General features: G+C 43.5%; 1 protein-coding gene across 2 annotated transcripts in view; it reads right to left on the bottom strand.

Annotated features, from left to right (window-relative positions):
* DHX57 (DExH-box helicase 57) overlaps nucleotides 1–17,771 on the bottom strand; it is a 539,830-nt gene that overhangs the window by 34,582 nt on the left and 487,477 nt on the right. For both annotated transcript variants that reach the window (XM_078649008.1, XM_078649007.1), the window contains 3 exons: nucleotides 17,604–17,678; nucleotides 11,096–11,230; nucleotides 4,966–5,166 (listed from right to left, as the gene is read on the bottom strand). In XM_078649008.1, coding sequence (XP_078505134.1) covers nucleotides 4,966–5,166; nucleotides 11,096–11,230; nucleotides 17,604–17,678 — 411 coding nt within the window. The remainder of the gene's footprint in view (nucleotides 1–4,965; nucleotides 5,167–11,095; nucleotides 11,231–17,603; nucleotides 17,679–17,771) is intronic.

Below are 17,771 nucleotides of genomic sequence, written 5' to 3'. Positions count from 1 at the left end.
GACAGTTGTTCATGCATTGGTGACCTCTAAATTGGACTATAACTCCGTTTGCTGATATTTTCAACCTAAGGCTGAACACTAAGGTAGAGAAGTGGGAACAGATCTTCATTATGCGACAAATTGAAAAAGCTAGTGATTTCATATAAAAAAAACAACAAAGTCCTTACAGATGTGCATATAATCTTTCAATTTGTATTTCTTAAAGGGTTTTGTAATGCAGTTCATACTACATTGCTGCAGCCTCAGAATGGCGGTAGGCAGGTAGAGGTAAGCACTTCCTAAAACAATTTGCTCCCTGGGCAGACTTACAGAATACGTTCCAAATCTATTGAATATAGCTTCCCCCCAAGCGTAAAGAATCAGGAAAAAACCTTACCTCTTTGAATGTTGGAGCCCTTTCTATTACTTGTCAGGTAATAGACAATTGGGGAGGACTGGTTTTAGGCTTCTAACTCACCAAGGAGTGAGAGGTGTTGATCAGCCCCTTGTCTATTTACCAGTGAGCTATAGAATTCCCTTTGCAAAGTGAGATGTGCCTAAGAGATAGGCCTAGCAGAAGACATGGGGTTTCTGTTCCTTCTGAAACAGTACATAGTTTAGATGTATTCAATGCTCTAGGGTTGAGAAGGGTTGTAGGAAAACTGCTGCCAAATCATTTGAGCTTGTGTGGCTTGTAAAATCAGTCATTTAAATGTTTGGTTATGGATAGAGGTTCCTGGTTAGGCCAGAGAGTGGGGAGGTACACAGCCTTGTGGGCTGTACAGAGAACCTCTAATTATGATGTCTCTTCAATCGCCAACCAATGGAGTATCATTAGATGTGATGTGGTTACTGTGTCTCAAGCCACAAAGACACATACCACACGATATTGCATCTTTTCAAATTTATCAAGTTACTGCTAGACCTGCTTAAGTTGGATAACTTATGACAACCACCCTGGCCCCTCAGTTATCCTCTAAGGTGAGGTAAATTAGTGTCATCTCCATACATGTGGAAGCCAATTTTGCAGTATTACGGTATGCTCGGATGAGGTGCCATAGATGCATAGTAATAAACCAGTGAAAGTACAGATCTTTGGGGTTGCACTAGGTAATGGAAACTGTTTTTAAAAGGAAACATACTAATTTGATCTAGTGAGTGAAGATTTTCTGGGGAAAAGTGCAAATATCCAATATTGCATCATGTGTTGCCAGAGACTGAGGCATATCTTTGTAGAAGACAGGATAAAATGTTGCAGAGAGGTCTGGTAACAAGAAAGCACACCATATTATGCACCATCATCCTAGCTGATTCTGTGTCATGCCACATGGGGTAAATGGAGTATGTTTCTTTATCAGTATCGCTGTCCCACTGGAATATGAGGAGTATGAAGAAAATACCATATGCTCTGCTCACTTACGAGCGCACAAGGGAGTGTGGCGGGGGGTCCAGATGGGTTTCCTGAAGCATTGCAATTTGGACCTGATGTTGGATCAGGAATGCCAAAACATATCTACCTTTGTGTGGGTTGCCTAATCCTCTGACATTTCATGTTAATAAATTTAGTTTCTGATCAACTTCAGAGCGAGCCATAAGAGCAATTACAGTCTAGGATCAAGAGTTTTACAAGATCTACATATATCTGGTGCGGTGCATACAATAAAGATTCCTTACATGTCCTTTATATCGTGTCTCATTCCTCAGTAACAATACCCATCCCACCCCCTCCCAATGTAGCATCCAAATCATGCCAGAATAGTCATTCCCTCCCCACCCACATTACCAAAATAAATAAATAAATAACACTGTATTATAATCCGCAGTAGTGGAGATCGCCCTTAGGGGGGACTCCTAGGGTCTCACACAATTCCACCCTTCCCTCCGAGTTATGGAGTATGTAAATAAAACTTGTTAGGGGAAGGGGTGCTCTGTACAATTTGTCAAACAGTCCCAGTGAAGCACTTATCTGTACATGGCGCCTCAGCGGAGTCCTCCTGCCGCGCTTTCAATTCAACTTCATATTGTCCCAATTCAATGCAGGAGAATTCTCCTCGGCCGGGGAGAACAGAGGAGAGGAGAGGCACTGCTTGCGTGAGATGTAGGTCAATCCAAACAGAGTTCATGTCTATTCCAAGGCTGGGGACGACGATCTCGATGAAATGTTCCTGTGTGGCGCAGGGAGCGCTTGGACGTTTTGATGCGCTTCAAGTAATCATCCACTTTTTGTGTATTAGTGAATAAATGTTGTTTACCTTGATGCGTGACTCGTAGGCGAGCTGGATACATTAATGCGTAATCTATTTGAGCCTGGCGAAGTTTTTGATTAGCTGGAATAAATGTTCGCAGCGCTTCCTGGACAGCGGGCGTGAAGTCGGGGTAGATTGTGAATTCAGATTGTGAATTTGTTTCCTTCGAACGTGAGGTACCTCTTCTCCCGGGCCACTTTGAGGGCCACATCACGATCACGGTAATTGAGCAGCCTTGCGATCATTGGACGGGGTGGACTCTCCGTGGTGGTCTGGGGCCTAGCCAGCAATGGGCCCTCTCAACTATTATTTGTGTAGAAAAGAACCCAGCGCCAATCACTCCACGCAGCAGTCTCTTGATAAACTCCTCCATCCTGCCTGTACTGGTACTCTCCGGAATACCAATAACGCGAATATTGTTGCGTCTGCTGTGCGCCTTGAGGTCTCCGTTCTTGGCCGCAATGATTCTAAGCAATTTGTCCATCTGCGCCATTTGTTTTTGCATTTTTGACGTGTTGTCTTCAGTGTCGGAAATGCGGTACTCAGCCTCTTTTATACGTTTGTCGTGCTTGTCCAGTTTATGTACAATGGCATCCATTTGAGTATTCATAGAGTCCATTTTACTCTCAATAGCGGTGAGGCTTTGTTGCATTGCCAGTAGGAGTTCTTTTACATCATCCTCCTGTACCTGTGTCGACCCTTGCGCTTGCTCTCCACCTGTATGTTCAGGCTTGTCCTGTTGCGAGCGGGTTATTTTCTCAGTTTCGAAGGGCAGCCGTGTTTGCTTCACGTCAGTCTTCCCCATATTGTAGGCAGCAGCTCGTCTTGACACTAACTTCTTGCAGATTGAGAGTCCACCAAGGTGCGCGGGGGCAGAGCGCTTCAGCCCAAACGTTCTATATGATTCCAAAGGGGACTCTCTCGGTCCGCAGTGCTGAGCGTTTATGTCTCCTGAATAGCAGTCAGTGGATCTTCACCCTGTCACAGCAGCAGTATCTTATCCAGTTGGACAGCATAATAAGGAGATGCCTCCCAGGACAAGGTAATGTGTTCTCTATTTCGAAATGCAGTAAGGGCTTCTATCCCTGCATTTGCGTGCACGCCGTGTTGTGTGGTCAGGGTGGGGGCACACCCGCCTCCTCTACCCGCTACATCCGCTCCTCAGTATGGCTGAAGTAATCCTGAAGTGCCGCCTCTCTGGGGGAGCGTTGTTCTGGCCTCCCCACCGTCGCGCTCAAATGCCCTATGAGAAAGGCATATGTGGGTCTTCTTTGTAACCAGAGATTGCCTTGAGTGGGTTGTATGAGCATCGAAAGGCCTTGCAATAGGATCCAGTCAACGTGCTGTCCGCTTGGCCGTACCATGACAGCACACAGCTGCGAGGGGAAGAAGCAGCAGAGGGTCTAAAATCGCACTCGAACCCAGCCTACCTTAAGGCAGCGCGAGAGGCAGCCGGTTCCATAGAGGTGTGTCCAGCCCTCATCCGCCGATACAGCTCACGAGAGCCGCAGGGCCGCCAAAATCGTACATGCTGCCCAGACACCACGTGGGCGCCGCGGCGATCGCGTTCCGTTCTCAGCTGCAGACAGTTCTAGCAACGCTGGGCAGCAACCACGGTCCTTCAATCTGATCGATTCAGCGGCGGCACAGTGCATCCTCAACTGCCATAATTAACACCACAGGATGACAGGCTCATGTTCTCTACGTCGTTATTTAGGATCACTCCCCGTAACCTCCTGGGCAGGATAAAAGATCGGATATATGGCCCGAGCTGCAGGAGCCTCACAGCAGTGCAGCCATCTTGCTTGTGCGCCACTTAGCGCCCCCCCAAATCTTGTCCTATTTATAATTATTCTTTAGAGTATTGCCATTATTTTCTTTTGTTTTATCGGAATACTTCTGTATTTCTTAGTGTTTGTCTTTCTTCGAAGTTTTTGGTAATGTCTGACTAAGATTAATATTCTTTGGTTTTCTACTATTATCTAGGTTTGCATCGTTACTATAGTTATTGCAGTCAATTCTTTAGGAAATATTGTTGTTTCTGTATTCATTTGTCATTGTCTCCAAACCCTCAAAAGTTTATTGTGAATTTAATTTGTAATTATAGATGTAAGTCTGTATTACACTGTTTCTGTAACTTTGTGTGTTTTGCTTTATGTGTCTGGATATGTTTTTTCCTATGTTCATTGTCAACTATTTTTGAAATCATGCATCAGTCTTTTTTACTGTAGCTGTTTAATTTATATCTACCCTTGCCATGATAGGGGATCACAGAAACTGTCATGCGATGGACCTACCAGAAGCCTGGGCTTGCACAATCAGTACAAGATGAGGTATGTGACTACTTTCTGCCACCTTTGGGTATACAACAATTTGAGGGTTATCTATGTTACATGCATGTGTCTAAAGTAGCCTAAGCATTTTACTGCTTTCCTTTGCTCCTGATAAAATCTGAAATTCTTGTTTTATGGCACTCAATGAAAACTGTAAATGTTTCTTAGCACTCAATATATGCAGGGGAAATCAAGGCAAAAGGAGAAAAATCAAGACAATGTAGCACATAATTGGTGAAACTAGTGCAAGGAATCATTCCCCAACTGTGCACAGAGATCCTGGCCTTTTAGACCACACATTTCAAACATAAGTATACATTTCAAAGGCAGCATTGGCCTAACACAATTTTAATGATAAATGCAAGAGGAGAAACATCTGGCATTCAATAGATTAAAATCAAAGATACCTGATGTGATGCTGCTGCAAAACAAATCCATCCGTCATCAAGGGAGATGACAAATTCTCCCCTTCGTAGCTCAATCTTGACCTGTCCCCCACCAAAAAGAACCAGTGGGTATACAGATACCATGCTGCAGTCTCTTATGAACACTCGGCTGGTTTTAATCTTCTCATGATACACCAAATAGCGACTGGAAAAATGCCTGACCTGGAGAGGAAGTTCAAGCATATAAAGTGAGGATGGGGAGTTATGTAAGATCAGGTACATTCAAGATCATTTGTTCCATACCGGTAGCCTCACAGCTTCACCTCCAAGTTTTCTGCCTGTGTTGTAGGGCTTTGCAGTGCCAGATTTTAAATACTTTGAGACTTTTTTTATCAGAGGAGAATATGCGCAAGGCTCTACCACATTATGGACATAAAATGGCGATCACCAGCCTACAGACTCCAAGTTGATGAAACTGTAGTTTGGTGAATTTACAAAATAAGGAAACCCCTTTCCTTAAAAGGTGTGAGGACATTGGACAAAGACAAAAACAAAAAAAAGACACACACTGGACATGAATACAGCAAACAGTTATGGTGAAAAAGGTGCAGCAGTAATGGAGAGAGGAAACAGAAGAAGTACCAGAATATAGATAGGGCTAAACACACATGGTATGGCTACAGAAATATGCAAAATGTGCTGAGAGGAATCCTCGCAAATAGTCTAACCACAAGCCATAACTCTGGATAGCATTCCAGCTCATTGTTTTTCAACCACTGTGCCACTCTAGCAAACGTCTGTTGACTGCGTCTGAGTGTTTGATTGGTTTGGATGCTCCGTCTATCACCACCCCCTTTTGTACCGCTTTGTTCGCCATAAGTTGGCAGTGTATGCTCAGACGTTGAGTCCCTTGCTCACGTTGCCACTGGATTCAAGTAAGCCTGGCTGAAGACGGCTGAAATGCCAGAAACCGGTCCTAGAAAGCTTGATTCCGGTCCAGGGAAGGCATGGCTTGGCAGTTCGGGCTGGACTGTTCCCATGAGGCACAGGGTCAGACTGGCCATGTCTGAACTGGAGTGGCAGAGTGGGCTAAAGAACGGTGATGGATTAAACCGAGATCTGTTGACTGGGTGTGAGTGTTTGATTGATTCGGATGCTCAGTCTATTACCCACCCCCTTTTGTACCACTCTAGACAGAGGCCTGCCTTATACAAATCAGTACGGACCCTCCTCTTCATGGGAACAGTCCATCCTGAACTGCTAGGCGAGGCCCACATTAGAAGGGACAATAAGCAAGCACAGACCATTAGGCCTCAACAGAGAGCTATAACTTGGATTCTGTGGCACAGCGAACAGGCCCACACCTGTACATACCTCTGGGCATTTAGGGCATTAAGAGGAAACACACAGTAGGTGATGGGAGGAATGCTTGAAATAGCCCAAACCCCAGCAATCGCTCTGAGTGGCATTCTAACCCATGGGAAGAGGTACAACTATACTGATCGGGGTAGAGGTACTAGGATTTAACCAGCAGTAAAGGCACTAGGATATATGTAGAGGCACTCCAGTATAGGAAGGAGTATTGGTACTAGGATTTAGTAACAGGCTGATGTACTGGTATTTAGGCATGTTTAAAGCACTAGGCTATATGTGGCGTACTAGAATACGGGTAGGGTTTCTAGTTAATATCAACAGGTAGGTACTAAAGTGTAACGGTAAGAGGGTATAAGCATCAGGATTACGATAAAGGTGCAGGTAAACGGCAGGAGTAAAGAAAAACCTATTTGGAGGGACTGACTTGGCAGTAGGAAGAGGGTTGAAGAGTGGAGGAGAGAAAAGAGCAGGGGGTATTTTATCCCCAAGAACACAAAAAGGGTAGAGTGAGGAGAAAGAAGGGGAGAAAGGTAATCTACTCCCTTAACGGGGAAACAAGAGAACTATGTGAACATGGAAAAAAGTACTATTTGGACTCTGCAACGTGAAGTGCATTCAGCATGACTGATTTCAACAGTCTGGCAATGGCATTATATGAAAAAAGTAAAGAAACCAGGTCATTGATCAAGTTTCTCCATGAAAGGTTTGCTTAAGTAATTTTTCTCCTGAATCGAGTTGTATGTATTTAGACTATCACTCATCCTCTGTGACTCACCATTAACACTTTCTTTTATTTGATTAAGAGACTTAGTAGGCATGTTTCCCTAATATCAAGTATATGATGTCCCCGGCAAGCAGCCAAGTAACCATCTTTCCTTCACAGTTTCCAATTGTAAAAAGAACCCAGGATAACTGACTTTCTTGATGGGTACAAATACTTTTCAGGTATGCTTTTTACATCAAATGTTAGTTCACAGGCAAAGGTACAGTAACCACCAAGGAAATAAGTTCAATTTCCAGGCAAAGAGGGACAAATTATAATATCACTAAATAGAGATTTCTATAATAGAGAATCATCAAATTCATTATCTGTAGAGCAGTCTCCATATCCTAGTAAGATCACAGTCTCAACCATTAGTTGCAAATACTAGATCAAATGCAGAAGCATTCCAAAATGTGCTCAACAATCTACCTTTTCATAATATCAAACTGCCTGCCCTATAGAGGACTTTCTTGTGGCTTCTGTCTCCAGTTAATAGTGCTAGGGGAACTCCAGTATTTAGGGCTGCCATTGAAGGTATACCTCATGTTCAATGGGTTGTCACTCACCCTTGGCGCTCACGGTTGGCTTTTCCATGACCGAGTGGTAGCTGCTACTTACTACATTGAAAGGCCTTGTTTGGAAAGAGGTTGGCCTTTACAAGGTTCCCCAAAAGAGACAGATTTTATTTGTGCACTTGGGAGATTTAGTTGGTCTGTTGGAAAACCGGTGGCATCTGCAAACAATCAAGGAGTGCAGCAAGATCTTTACACTGCACTTGTAGTGTTCTAAGCGACGTACCTTAAACGACTGTTCATTTATGTGCAAGTCACAAGGCACTTTATAAAATCGTTTCGGATTGGGCCACCGAACCTTGTGAAAGGAGGCACCTTTATTGTCAGTGTTAAGTGATCCTCACGGACACATGAGCCCTAGTAATATTGCGAGTTTCCAACAGAAGTACTTGACAGCGGTCTGCTGTATGGGCTTTAACTGGCTTTGCGTGAGTTGTGATAGAGTTATGCTCAATTTCCAATTGACTAGGGGAATAATACACCAGTGGGAAAGACCTAAATAGTCTTCTCAGTAATTGTTTTACTATTCTCTAAGAGAAGAGTAATGGCACTCTCGATGAGCCCCTGACACAGAATACTGTCCCCAGAAGAACTATCATCAGTTGTTATTGAGACCTTGCTTGGCAAGGAGTAGTAAACAGAAGATATGGGGTAGAGCAGTCAATTAATGAATGACCTGAGAATAACACCAAACACAGAATCTCTTCCACCTGGACCTGCACATTTTTGTTGTTGATGATGATGATACTCTGGCTTCAGCGAGGTTCTAGCACTGAAGTTAGTGGGAAATCTAGCTGTGCATGCCTAAAGTTTTTCAGGAGTCAGATTCTACGATGCAATGATGCCAGATTGTGGTGGTGTATCCAGATGCTGCCTCTGGACAGTAAGCACTGCTAAGTAATGAGGGGAATATGGAGAGTATGCAATGAACGAGAACTGTCTTGACCAAACTGGAGCTACCAGACTGAAGTGACATGGCTCTCATTTCATCTTGCTTGTTTTATGCAGGGTGTAAGGAAATTATTCAAGCCTGTGAATCTATGAAAGATCCAATGCTGGGGAATCAGTTATTTGTAAGCCCCATCTAACTGAAAAGTCAGTTTCCATACAGCATTATAGAATTTGACAGCTAGATGGTGCACAATGTTTACCGAATAACCGCAATAGAGTCATTAATGGTAGCATTTAGTACCTAAACATGTCCGAAAGAAAATTAACTTCACATGCGTGTGGTACATTATAATAAACTTTGCAGTAGTTTCATTTAGTATGTTATCTGGACTGGCAGCGATTATTGCAGATCTTGTCTCATATGAATAACATGTCCTAATCTCAGGTGAGGGTTACAGGCTCCACAGCTGTCGCTCTTGTGACATGTTAGTGTTGTCCATTTGGGAGAGATGAGGTATACAAATCCTTCCTAAATCCCCAAACGCAGCTTGGACAAGAATCAGAACCACAGGCTGTTGTAGTACAACTCTAAGACTACATACATTATTGCAGTGGTGGTGTAAAGAACTAAGCAAGAGTGTGACTGATTAATGCCTGCTAGAATACAAAGCAGACTAGCTCTTGTGACAATGAACCACATAAAAGCAGTTGTGATTCCAACTTGCATGCACCTCTAAAGGATTTGGGAACCAGAACTACAGGAAAGCAACATTTGCACAATGTGTGTATCCAGAAATACATGAAAACAGAACCAGCACAAATAAGTTAGATGCCAAGTCCTGTGTACAAACCCCCTGACCAGACACTTCACTGGTGTCTACCTTAGGATTAAACGGTTGACAGACACAGTGACTCATTAACCCGGAGCAAGGTTGAAGAGGGTGGAATTAGGTTTTATGTAACACAACGGAAAATAGTGTAAGTGAGAACAAGGTTTTGCTGTAATATTCATGCTGTCCACTTCTGACAGGTCGGTCAAAATGTCCTACCCTAGGACAACGACTGACATGTACGAGTGACATCTTTGATTCAAAGAGGCTGTGTTTCTCACCTCCATTCCCTTTTTCTATTTGGAAGTGGAACAGAGGAACCCTTGACACCTCAAAGCTGCCGTACACTGCTGTTTTGTCTTGGTTGTGCACCTTCAAAGGTATTCTTTGTACTGTGAATTTGCACAGTGAATTTCCATTTTTTTGATTAAGTGAACCAACCTTTAAAGCAATTGTTTTGCCCCTGGCTTTGTTTGTTTGTTGGACATGTGAAAAGAACATGCGATCAACTCCACCATCAGCCAAAACACATGGTTGTTCAGGAACCACCTCATGGCAGGTTTGATGCCATAATTAACAGGTTCTTAACAGGAAATTTAACAAATTTGTCCTTGACCTGGTATTGGTTATATCATCCCATATCAGCAGTTAGACAAACCATGATGACAAGAGTAGTCAAATTAAGAAGTAAAGAAAACAGGCAAAAATGCACCAAACTGCAAATGCCACTAGGGGTTTAGGTCGATTTCTCTGTTTTTGTGTGTTATTTATCACATGAGGTTAAATATATCCACGGTTAGGACTTGATGAAGGTGTAGGTTTAAGTCAAATATATTTTAATATTTTCAACCACAGAATCTTTAGTGGGTGGGCTTTCTTATTTCACATCACCATTTAAAGGCAGCCTTGTCTAAAGGACAATCGCCAACTCTGTTCTGGCTGCATAAGGGGAGGACATTTGTATAGGGAAATCCTGCAAGCACCATAATCGTGCTGGTGCCCCCTCATGGGCCATTACCATAGTGACAGGGTATTAAAGGACAAAGGCAGGCAGCAATACCAAATAAAGCATAGTGCGTTCAAGCTGCCAAAACTCAGACATAATTAGCTCCTGTTTTTTTCCTCTATGCTGGTATTTGTAGCATGTATGTATATTGTATTTCTCTAGTGAGAATCTAACCAAAAGGCAGCAGAGTGTAGAAAGACTGGACAAGTGTTTGTTGCTTGTTTAAACTAAGAATTTCTAGAAATAAGTATTCTTTGCTACACAGTGGCCACAGATTGATTACCGTTTGGCTGGATATTGCAGGGTGTTTGAATTCATTGCACTATATGTCAAGTAATTCATTTTGAAGACATAGTTAGTTTGATGTACAAAGATATAATAGGTGTGTAGAAAACACAGGCAGAGATGGAAAACAACATGGCATTTAAGGCATCAAGAAAATAGTTTATTTTCTATTTACAGTTTGCTTATTTAATTTAATTGATATCTTATTCACCAACCACCCCCTCACTGATATCTTATGCACTACCCCCTCACTTATTGTTAACTTACCACATATATGTAATTACATGTCTACATTTATTTTCAAAACGGGAAAGTGTCTCAATAATCCTGTGACATTTCCAATAAGGAGAAATTGCAGAACCGTAAACAGAACAGGTGGCTAAGTATCACTTTAGATTCCAATCCTTGAATAAAAGTGAATGCTTCTCACCTGATAATTTACAGAAGATGGATGAATATGGATGTAACCGTCATTCTTTGTGACAAATTTCAGCTCTTCTGCTTTTGGCTGCATTTTCACTGCTCCTGTGCTTGTTTGTTGATATTTTCCTTCTGGAACTTTTACCTAAGATTTTCACAATACAATCAATGTACAGTAACTGAACCTTGTATAAAAATGAACATTTTTGACTTGCATTTCTGAGCTGAAATACCCTGGATTGGTATAATTTACCAGTAACGTGGGAAGATGATTTACTGTTCCTTTATTAGTGCTATGTATGGACACTGCTGTTGGAAATGAGATTATCTCAACAAATATATGGTCTGGTGAACACCGACTAAAACAAAGTATAGATGGTGTTAGACCTGGCCCTCTCTGTAGGGTCACCCCAAACTTTTTGCCTTCACTCCCTTCCTTTGCTGAATCAGTTTTCTTGGATTTTAGGACTCTGTGCACTTCAATGCTGCTAACCAGTGCTAAAGTGTTTGTGCTCTCTCCCAAAAACATGGTAAAATTGGACTATACATAATTGGCATATTTAATTTACTTGTAAATCCCTAGAAAATGGTACTTCCTGCACCTAAGGCCTGTAAACTAAATGCTACTAAAATTGTGATTTTATTTTGTTGTTACCCCTGCCTTTCCTCGCACTGACTCCCCGGTCCACCGCAGCAAATTCATGCTGTTTGTGTGGAGGGAGGAATAGCGCCTGCACTTCCTGGTTGCTCCTTTGCGGGCGGCCATCTTTCGAGGGTGACGGTCTAGTCTCCCCTCCCTCCCTGACTATTTAGGGCTGGGCACTATCGCGCTCAAGCTGACTGATTAATACATCGTAGCGCTAGTGTGTGCATCGCTATTCTTTGCTGCAAGGGTTTTTTAACCTGATATATTTTTAAAACGTATTTGCAAAAATTGTGATTTTATTTTGTTGTTACCCCTGCCTTTCCTCGCGCTGACTCCCCGGTCCACCGCAGCAAATTCATGCTGTTTTGTGGAGGGAGGAATAGCGCCTGCACTTCCTGGTTGCTCCTTTGCGGGCGGCCATCTTTCGAGGGTGACGGTCTAGTCTCCCCTCACCTCCCAATCTACATAATCCCTGTTTACTCGCGCAGCGGTTACGCGCAGCGGGAGCGCCATCGACGCGCGGAAGAGGCGCCAAAGAGAAGCCAGTCTGCGCCAGTCCGCGTCCAGACGCTTCTGGACGCCTCCAGCTACATTCTTGTGCTGATATCATGGTAGGAATTCGCCTCACTTATAGTTTTTCCTCCCTTTGCTCTCTACGTCCTATTATTAGCCCCTTATGTCTTCACTCGATTTCTCCCACTGATTCTAGGTCCCACTGTTCGTTATGTGGCTGGAGTACATCTCCCTCTTGTATTGAGAAAGCTTACCCCTTACATAAAAGGAGAATGTTTCTACTTAATTGTCGGTCCCTACCGAAACATCACACCGAATTGTCCATGCTGATAGAAGAGCTCAACCCTGAGGCTCTTTTCTTGACAGAAACATGGCTTCAGTTAGAAAGGGATCCGACTACGGTGTGGGCCATCCCCCAAGGCTACACTCTCAAACATCTGGACCGGCAAATAGGCAGAGGCGGCGGACTGGCCATTATCTATAGAGATAGCTATAAATGTCGCATTATTTCATCCACCACATCAGTTTGCGAAAGCCTTCTTTTTTTCTTAGAATTCTCTCCTACCATCACTTTTTCCGGCATTTTAGTTTACCGACCACCTGGCGCCCCCAAAAACTTTGTCTCTAACATGACAGAAATTGCCGCCAATGCCGTGCTTTCCTCAGCAAATTTTACTTTGCTGGGTGATTTCAATTTACATCTGGATGACCCCTGTGATATATCAGCCAATAGTCTTCGATCCAACCTTCAGGCTATTGACCTACACCAAAAAGGCTTTCTGGCGACACACATGAAGGGTCACCTCTTAGATCATATTTACAGTAATATAGACAGTCTCATAGTCGAGACTCCTATCTCACTACCCTGGACCGACCATTTTTTAATACCCTTTACCTGGCCTATAAGTCTACCCCCTACCCCCCAAAATTCCAATAAGCATTGGGGAAGGAAATGGGCATCGCTTTCGCTCCCCGACTGGGAATCGGCTCTCACCAAACACCCTCCTCAGAGGGCGAACAATCCCAATATTGCCACGACTAATTTTGATAACTGGATTTCCAGTACCTTAGATCAAGTCCTCCCGAGGAACCCCCTGAAATCTATAATTAGACCCAAAGTTGCTCCATGGTATACGCCCGCCCTTAGAACAGCGAAGCTAGCCTGCCGCAAACTGGAGAGAGCCTGGAGGAAGGACTGCTCACAACATAGGAAGGCTGAATATAGAGCGGCAATAAAGCTCTACAAAAATGAAATAAAAGCTGCACAATCCCGTTTTTATGATCTAAAGATTAATTCGGCCGCTAATGCCCCCAAGGAAATTTTTAAAATAGTAAAATCTCTAATTTCTCCCCCCTCTGAGCGCCCATCATCTGATGGCGCCCAAACCCGCTGTAATGACCTTGCTGTTTTTTTCTCCCAGAAAATTGAGACCATTTACTCCTCATTTACCATCTGTAATAATGACATACAATCCACTGCCCCTTTAGCTCCTGACTATCCGACCCCCTGTCTGCTTGATAAAATTCCACTTCTCGACCCCACTGCATTAGACAGGCTGATCCCTAAGATTACTTCGGGATCTCCTAAGGACAAAGCTCCCCCTCAGACTCTCATTAGGGTCATCGACATTATCCGTCCGGTCATTCTTGATATCCTTAATGCCTCCATCACCTCTAAATCCGTTCCTCCCGCATGGAAGTGTGCGATGGTGAAAGCTTTATTGAAAAAGCCCACATTGGACCAGAACAACTTGTCCAACTATCGCCCCATCTCCTTACTCCCCTGGATTAGCAAATTGCTCGAGAGGCACGTGAATAACATCTTAGTGGACTTTCTAGAATCCAACAGTCTGCTCCGTGCCTCCCAGACCGGGTTCCGCCCCAAGCACGGAACTGAAACCGCTCTCCTAGCGGTGACGGAAGAAGTTAGAGCTGTGCTGGACCGGGGAGGAAAGGCCGCTATAATATTACTGGATCTCAGCACCGCGTTCGACACGGTCAGCCATGCTATATTGCTACAGCGATTAAATGGTTTGGGCGTGTCGGGCGCGGCCCTGGAATGGCTAACCTCCTTCCTGGATGAGCGGTTTTTCCAGGTGTTTGAGGGTGAGACAGTCTCTCCAAAGCATCCACTTAGGTGTGGGGTACCCCAGGGCTCCTCCCTAAGCCCCACTCTTTTTAACGCCTACATGGAACCCCTAGAAAGGATAGTCCACCCCTTTGGTGTGCGTATTATTACCTATGCCGACGATACCCAATTGGTGGTCTCTCTTGACCAGTCCGAGGGATCGTCTACCACCCTAGGTCCCTGTCTAGAGGCGGTTGCCAGGTGGATGCAATCTTCCTGTCTAAAACTCAATGGGGAGAAAACAGACATTATGTTGCTGGGCAATCCCCCGCCTTCTGCCTTAGCATCCATCTGGCCCTCATGTCTTGGCCCGCCCCCCCAGCCTAAACCCCAGGATAAAGAGCCTTGGAATCTGGCTGGACAAAGCGCTTGATTTCTCGGTCCAAGCCACCAAAACGGCCTCTACATGTATTGGCCTGATGAAAATGCTTCGCAAGGTGCTTCCTTTGCTCCCATTCCAGGCCAGGAGGATCATGGTCCAGGCCCTGATACTCTCCCGCCTGGATCATGGGAATGCCTTATACATAGGAGCCCCGGTAGCAGTGTCCCATAGGCTCCAAGTCATCCAAAACTGTGCTGCTCGACTACTGTATAACATCCCCCGCTGGCAGTCAGCCAAGAAAGCGCTGAAAGAACTTCACTGGCTCCCAGTAGCGGCCAGAGTACAGTTTAAGGCCATTTGCATTGTGCACAAATCCTTCCACCGTACCGGCCCAGCAATCCTGTACCCTATAGCCATGCCTTACTTACCTTCCAGAGCCTTGCGCTCTAGTTCCTTACAGCTTGTAACAACCACTAAAATCAACAAAGCTCGTTGGGGCGGCCGCTCCTTCTCACATACTGCGACCAGGCTCTGGAACTCTCTTCCGCACTCTCTCCGAGAGATTGATAATCATACTTCCTTCAGAAAGGCCTTAAAAACGCACTTGTTTGCTAAAGCGTGTTGATTCACCCGGAGTTCGCTACAAGTAATCAGTCATAAGCGCTGCGAGGCCTCCGGGTAGTTACGCCCTATATAAGTGCAATTTTTAATTTCATTTCATTACTAGTGTACCTGCAGCACTCACTGTGCCACCCACTAAAGTAAACTTTTAAAACATGTTTCGGGCCTGCCACTACAGCCTGTAGTGCAGTTTCAACAATGCATGGTAAATACATGGTCCCTGCATTTGGCTCGCGCTCCAGCGTCGTCGGCCTGAACTTGTGGCTTTCTTCTGCTATAACACAACCAGATGTCAGCGAGAGGCGCTTTGTGCTTTTAGACGCTTTATCCTTCTAAAACTTTTAAATTAAATATCTCTCGGTTCTACTTCGTTTTTTGTTATTCTGGTATATTTTTATTTATTAAAATGTACACTATTTTTTTAATTTGGTTGGGATTTTTCTTGTTTTGAACTTTCACTTTATTACTGTTTGTATGCCGCATAACTACTTTACACTTTCCCTCTAAGTTATGCCTGACTGCTTTTGTGCCAAGGTAACAGAGGGTTAAGCACATGTTAATTTAGTGACTATTTGTGGTTCACCCTGACAAGGGATTGTGGTTGTTTGTTGCTTGAGTGTGACTTCCACCCTCCCTCACCCATTCTTACAGATGGGATACAGTCTACGTAATGCATTATTTGATCCAAATTGTTTGTTTCGCTCTGGTAATTCGGTAAACTTTTCTGTCACACCACTGAAGAAATGTACCAAAAGAACTAAATCCACAGGGGGCACATACAACTATGATCCCGGGGGAGGAAGAAACAATTGAACAATAAGAACATACAGCATCACTTCACGACGCTACTCGCGGTCAGTCAAAAGTGATGAAATAACCTACATTTAAAAAAAACGCCTGAAATTAAATGCAACTCTGCAGGGAAAGTGAACACTTGAAATGTTTGGTGAAGAAAACAGAAACATATCAAGTGAAGGCTGCAATGATATAAACGGCATTTCAGACAACAGATATTTTTCCACCAGAGAAAAAAACATCTGAAAAATTAGGCAACAGAGTTGTGTACAGAGATCAGCATGGCCCTACAGGTGAAAGCATTAGGAGGGATTTCTAAAACTAGTCCTAATTTGTAGGTACAATTGGCTGAGTAAAAGATAATAAAAACCTATTGTTTAACAAGAAAAATGAATAAGACCATGTTACCAACAGGTTATACCTGCTAGCCTTTGAGAACAAATGCTGCTGGCCTTGCACAGAAGTAGGGATCCTCGGATGGCCCATATTGCATACAACACCTGCTGCATCGACTATAAGGCAGACAGCAAGGACACCCCACTGCACAACCGGACTACAACCAAGACGAACAGAGAGCTTCAGAAGACAAACAGCTTGACTAGACTGCAAAGTAGAGCTAAGGGAAGAAAAAGCACGAATGCCACACCTTTCTGGCCACATGACAATAGTTCACCAGGCATCATCCCTCCTCTGCTTCTGAATAATAATCTCAAGGCTCTACTCTTCAAGTAGACTGCACCAGATTGACACAGCTTTTTATATGGGTGTTTTGCTCCAGTTTAAGATGTGACTTAAATCTGGACAATTCACAAAGCATGTTATGCAAGTAGTTTCCAAGACTAAGACAGGATTACTCATGGAACACCTTAGTATGCAGTCTTACTCCTGGAAATTCATGAATAAGTAGCACCTGAGCATGGAGTAAGACGCATCTACTCACAGAAAATGCAGTTTTAATAAGGCTTGGATGTACATCTGTAACTATACAAAGCCTCGAGTAAGCCACCCCTAATCTTAGGAAAGTTCTTTTGCCTCGTATCCACTGTTTTTAGAATGTGAAAATTCAGTTTATATTGACAAAGGTATTCCTCATGCCAGTTTAGGAAAAAAAGACTTGCCTGCTATAAAGTTATATATACACACACACTACATCAAGGGATTGGTACTAGCGATTACAACTACAAGGCTGGATCTGAAACACAACGATATCTTACGCCTACATCTCCTTTTTTAAGTCACTTTATTTTTATATTAAAAACAAATAAACAAAAATGTTTGGATATAAGAGTGTACTGGTTTCTTCTAGGAATTCCAAAAAAACATAAAACAACTGATTACCATTCTGGGAGTCAAGAATACAAAGGACAATATCTCCCTTGTTTGTGTGCATATGTTAAAGGGAGGGGCCATATAACAGGGTACACATGATATTGGTCATAAGGCCTTCACTCTGCCCGATGCAAAACAACGGTGACGCTGGAAAAAAGACTTACCTGTACAACATTGGGATAAAGGGCCGCACACAACATTGCTGATATTAGCTTGATGTTCTCCGAATTTAAGTTTGCCTGTAAGAGGAATGCAGTAGATTAAAACTATATTTAAATGGTGTGACAAACCCAGCAGACAGATTTATGAATATGGAAAAAGTACGCTCAGTT

The sequence above is a fragment of the Lissotriton helveticus genome, chromosome 6, assembly GCF_964261635.1.
Source record: "Lissotriton helveticus chromosome 6, aLisHel1.1, whole genome shotgun sequence".
Classification (NCBI taxonomy): domain Eukaryota; kingdom Metazoa; phylum Chordata; class Amphibia; order Caudata; family Salamandridae; genus Lissotriton; species Lissotriton helveticus.
Note: the sequence above shows the minus strand (reverse complement) of the source record. Positions and strands in the feature narration are given on the sequence as shown.